The sequence below is a fragment of the Hipposideros armiger genome, unplaced genomic scaffold (assembly GCF_001890085.2).
Source record: "Hipposideros armiger isolate ML-2016 unplaced genomic scaffold, ASM189008v1 scaffold_64, whole genome shotgun sequence".
Lineage (NCBI taxonomy): Eukaryota > Metazoa > Chordata > Mammalia > Chiroptera > Hipposideridae > Hipposideros > Hipposideros armiger.
The window spans coordinates 1191010-1196694 of record NW_017731414.1 but is presented as its reverse complement, the minus strand read 5'-3'; the positions used below and the strand labels follow the sequence as shown (position 1 = coordinate 1196694).

At 48.5% G+C, this 5685-nt stretch overlaps 1 protein-coding gene across 1 annotated transcript in view; it reads right to left on the bottom strand.

The window, feature by feature from the left end:
* COLGALT1 (collagen beta(1-O)galactosyltransferase 1) overlaps positions 1 to 5685 on the bottom strand; it is a 20206-nt gene that overhangs the window by 6543 nt on the left and 7978 nt on the right. Inside the window, exons 5-6 of the mRNA XM_019642005.1 lie at positions 4149 to 4353; positions 2297 to 2416 (exon numbers count right to left, since the gene is read on the bottom strand). Coding sequence (XP_019497550.1) covers positions 2297 to 2416; positions 4149 to 4353 — 325 coding nt within the window. The remainder of the gene's footprint in view (positions 1 to 2296; positions 2417 to 4148; positions 4354 to 5685) is intronic.

The window sequence follows — 5685 nt, the reverse complement described above, 5'->3', positions numbered from 1 at the left end:
AAAAAAAAAAAAAGATACACTGGCTTCTGAACCCCCAGGACTTCAGAATGTGACCTTGTTTGGAAATAGGGTTTTTACAGAGGTGATCAAGAGTGGGGCCTAATCACTGTGACTGGGGTCCTTATAAAAGTGGAAAATTTGAATACAGAGACACACATAGGAAAGACACACGGAGAAGATGGGTCATGTGACTGAGTAAACGCATCTAGGAGACAAGGCTTGCCCAGAATTTCAGAGAAGTCATGACTGTTCTCCTTTTAGCTGCTGTAAGCAATGCTCAGAACACAGCCCCGGGCCATACTGGCACATTCCTGATGGTTTCCCCGCAAACGGATTCAACCCACAGGTGGACGTGAGCCTGGTGAGGTCCCCGCCTGCCCACCAGGCTGGCCCAGAAAAGCCCACTGTGACACGGAGTGTGGTGTCTGCCCTGCCAAGAACACAGGCCCTGTGTGAGCTCAAGGGACAGACACAGGTCCCTCTGTCTGGGAGAGGACTGGGCGATGCCCAGGGCCAATCTGGCACCTCCCACCTCGCAGCCTGGGCCTCCCCCAAGCCCACCATGTCCCAGGCCTTCCTCTTACCCACAACCCTTCAGCTCCTGGCCGGCCCACCCTCCTTAGGGGAGCTGAGACCAAGGGCAAGACTTTGGGATTGAGAATGTGGGCTCAAAGCCCAGGTGCCCCTTCCCTTCTTTTTCTGAGTCTCTGTGCCCCACTCCCCACTAGGGGGTGTGGATGGCAACAGTACCTGCCTGTGGGAAAGTGGGTCTCATCACTCTGGGCTTTTCTGCAATCTGAAATTTCATCGCAGAAAGATTTTTGAACACATAAAAAATCACATGCACAGCCCAGGTCTAGGTATCCCACACCCAAATGGAAAGAAAATGTGGTTTTCACTCAAACGGAACAAAGGATTTACACAAATATCTGTAACCTCCAGACCCTCCTTCCATCTGTTCTGTGTGCTCTGCTCTGGCCCTCAAGAAACAGGAAGATATTCACACCTCTATTGTGGTTGAGTTTATAACAGCAGCGTGAACAGTTTCCTGACCATAAATAATAGAAATACATGTGAAAATTTAAATTAGGAAAACTACAGCAGACACAGAGATGCTTTTCAGGGTCCAGTTGCCAACGAAGGTTGGTAACAAGCAGAGGCCTACCTCTCGTGACTCTGGCCCAGTGTTCCCGGGCTAGGCCTGAGCATCTGCATGTGACAGACACCCAGGTGTTGTGGGGTCTCCACCTTGGTGACCTTGTGGCCTCCAGGTGTCACCTCAAAAGACCAAAGTCTCCCCAAAACAGAGGGCAGGGTGCCATTCCACCTTCAGCCACCAGGGGGAGATTAACCTCTCTTCTCAGAACTGCCCAGAAGGGGGAAATGGAAAGAAATAGCAGGGGCTTAGCCCCCAAATCTGTACAGTGGGGGGAATGGCTGTGCTGCCTCCCAGGACTTCTCAGGGATGTGTGTGACCAGCACAGGGCAAATCCTCATGGAAGTGAACTCTGCACCACTGTCTTGTTTCAGAGACACCCTTCCCACCCCCACCCACCCCCGGCCAGGAGGTGCCCCCTCCTCAAACAACCTCAATGGCAGCTTGGCCCTGTGCCTTTGTCCCATCTTAGGGGTCCACCGGAGGAACAGCTGCTAGTTTAATAATGTATGGATTTATTTGTATATCTATTAGAGAGACATGAGCTTGCAACTATGGTAAAATACATAGATTCTTTTTTATAATATTAATAAATATATTCAAGTAAAAAAAACAACAAGTGTTTGCTTAAGATAAATATTAAACAAATAGTAGGTCTAAGGTTTGGAAATGCCCCAAAATGGCTATGTCCCAGACATTGCCATGCGCATGAAGGTTCATCAGTGAAAACCTGCTGCTGCCCCTACTCCAACACCCTCCATAGCTCCCGACTGCCTCTAGGGAAAATGCTGGTGTCTGTGGCTACTGCCCTGGCCCTGCCTGCCAGCCCTGCCCAGCTCACCAGCTCCACTTCTACCCCACCTACCTTGCCTGTTCCCTGAGCTCACAACCCCTCTAGCCCCCCAGCTTCTGCATGTACTGCTCCCTCTGGCTGTAATCCACTTGCATCTTAATGCCACCTCTTCCAGGAAGCCCACCCTGACTGCCATGCACAGCAGGGAACAAGCCAGCATTCTCTGAGGGCAGAGGCCATTGTCCACCTTGTTCACTTCGGGTTCCCAGTGCCCAGCAAAGGTGCTCAATCAGTGTTCAGGAGATGCATGAGTGATGGCAGAAAAAGGGCAGCATGGGCAGACTCACCCATGACCTCCAGCTGCACGTGCATGAAGCTCTCGGCCTCATCCTGGAGGGTACTATGTGACCGCAGCGGCACCGGCAGGAAGCCGTAGACTTCCTTGTTACATACGTACATCTGAACCTCTGGGGCCAAGGAAACAACAATCAAAATTGAAAACAGAGCAACAATGAGGCAGTGGCCACCTCCAACCATAACATCAGCCTCACAGCCTAGCGTGGGGCCAAAGCGTTAAAAAGTTCCACTGTTCCAACAACCAGCAGAGACCCCTCAGATCTCCACCCGGGACTTCGAGCCAGAACAGGCATTCCTATTGGCGGGTGAGATATCAACAAACTCCAGAACTGTTAATAAGTGCTTTGCATTGCTACTGAGCCACTGACTCAGTGACTACAGGATTCCATGACAAAGCAAACCACAAAACAGCAGGGGAACAGTAAAGATTCACATTTCTGCACAAAAAGGGAATGCAGTTGGACAAGACGTTAGCAACATTATCTCCATCTGCAGTTGTCCTTTTCTGGATGGTTTAAATTTTTATGAAGTGAAAAACTCAATGAAAAAGATTTACATTTTAACTGACTAACTTTTTCCGTAATGGGCCAGATGGTATAAATATTTTAGGCTGCTGGCCCAACGGTTTCTGTCTCAACAACTCAGTTCTGCCCTTGGAACACGAAAGCAGACATAGAGGACACTTGGAAGGTCTGACAATTAAGTTTGCGAACTTGTTGCAACAAAGTTGCTAACTTTTTTCTGATATCAGAGGGATTATTCATTATGAATTTGTAACAGGACAGTTAACCAAGTTTACTATTTGGAAGTGCTGAAAAGGCTGCTCGAAAAAGTTAGACAGCCTGAACTTCTCGCCAACAATTCATGGCTCTTGAATCACAACAATGCACCAGCTCACACAGCACTGTCTGTGAAGGAGTTTTTAGCCAGTAAACAAATAACTGTATTAGCACACCCTCCCTACTCACCTGATCTGGCCTACAATGACTCCTTTCTTTACCCGAAGAGAAAGGTAACATTGAAAGGAAGACATTTTTATGACATTCAGGACACCAAGGGTAATACGATGACAGCTCTGATGGCCATTCCAAAAAGAGAGTTCCAAAATCGCTTTGAAGGGTGGACTAGGCACTGGTGTCAGTGCATAACTTCCCAAGGGTACTTGGGAAGGATATTTGGCAATGAGGTATGTAGCATTTTTTCTAGGATGAGTTCGTGAACTTAATTGTCTGACCTCGTAAATAAATGGGTGTGGCTACATGCGGATTAAACTTTATTTTCAGGCACCAAAATTTGAATTTTGTATAATTTTCAGGTATAACAAAATATTATTCTCATTTTCATTTTTTCCCAACCATTTACAAATATAAAAACCATTCTTAGCTTGTAGCCGTACAGAAACAGATGGTGGGCTGAATTTGGCCTGCCTGACACAGTTTGCCAACCCCTAGTTTAAAGTAAATGACAGGTCAGCATATAGCTGTGTTCTTTCTCTTTAAAACACTCTTTCCCCTAATTATACAATTAGGAAACAATTATGTTCAACTACAGAAAATTGGGAGACTATAGGAAAATATTGAGTGGAAATAACCTTCAATAAATAGGTCCAAAAGACCAGGGTGGAGGGGGAGGGGGTGAAGATACTCAGCAAAATCAGGGCTGGAGAAAGAATGGGTCTTGGGAACATCATCTGAACACCTGGATACAGCCACACCTGAAGCCACCCCTGCACCCCACAGTTTTGGTCCTATGAACCTGCCATGAACTGTCTGGATTTGCTCAACACAGATTCCAAAGAACTAGCCAGACGACGCCCCTATGACAGCAAACTCGAGGGCTCACCTGCCTGCTTGCAGGAGAAGGCGAAAACGATGATGTCATCGAAGGACCAGGTGTAGTCAGGGTGTGGAGGGTAGAAGGCCAAGTTCCTGGATGCCGACTTCCGCAGGTCTATCAAGAAGGTCGAGTGCACCATGGGAACTGCAAAGCAGCCCTTGCGGTCCCTCTTTCGGATGGGGATGTAGGCAGGAGTACGCTTGTAGTAGCCCTGCAGGGAGGGGGCAACGTTCTGCACAGGGGTCCCTCAAGGTGAAGCTGGAAGCCCAGGGTAACATGAGGCATGGAACACCTGGAGAGCAAGACCTGGGTGCCAGCTCCTGGCTGCAGTGGGCATTCCCTGAGTACAGGGCTCTGGGTGTGTTCAGTGACAGTCTCCACAACCAGAGCTTCAGTCGGATGGGCCACTAGCAGATAAAAGGGAAACAGCTGCCTACTTGCAGACCCAGCTCCACCCTTTAGATCAGAAACGCAGCATTTGAAAGGGGAAATTAAAAAGCTGAAAAAAGGACTGGACATTTGATATCCTTTGATTTACATAGAAACTGAACGTCAATTCAATTTAGAAGAGAAGTTTTAAAATCTTGTGGAACAGTCTGGAGTTGGCTTTGCTCTTCCTCATACCCTTTACAAATTAAGTGTTGTTAGCACATAACTTTTAGATTTCTGTGACAATTTAAAAAAATAGAAGCCACTAAATTCTTCACTTTAAAATGGTGAGTTTTATGTTTTGTGAATTGCATGTCAGTTAAAAACAAAAACAAAAATACAGGAGGAGACAGGATGTGGTCAGTCTCCTGGCTCCAGCCACCCAGCCTTCTTCCCCTGGCATGGCCCCTACTCCAGGCCCACCCATTTCGTTCCCCTGGCTTTGGCTGCAACCTCAGCCTCAACCCTGGGGTGGGACGTGTGGCCCAGGCCTGGCCAATCAGAGCCTGACATGGTCTTAGCTTTAGTAAGCGGTTCAGAGGTAATGGGAGAGACTGGACAAGTCCCAATCAGAGAGGATTTTGGCTGGATGCTGTTGAGATCATTTCCCAAGAGTCTGAAAAATGAAGCCATCAAGGGATGGAGGGAGACAGGAATGTTGTTTGAACACCTGGATCAAGCTGTGCCTGAAATCCCATCCAGGCACCACCACTTCCTAGCTGTGTGAGCTCAGGCAAGTCACTTCCTCTCTCTGTTTCTGTTTCTTCCTCAGTAACTGGGAAGAAGGGAGGAAGACACAATCATGGACCCTGCCTCGGGGGCCGTTTAAGAATTATAACTATGGTGTTGTAAAATGCTTGCCATGGGGCCGGCCAAGTGGCACGTTGGTTAAGAGCTGGCTTGGGACGCCAGAGGGCCCTGGTTCGGATCCCACTTTTGAGGGCCAGTGACACTGCCCTCCTCAGCTAAGATGCTGAACAACAGCTCAACCTGGAGCTGGGCTGCCATGAGTCACTGGCCAAGGCGTAGGCTGCAGCCCCTGTGGCAGTGGGTTGCCATGGGCTACCGTGTGTAGCCAGCAGCCAGTGTGAGCGGCCAGGAGCCAGCGTGAGCG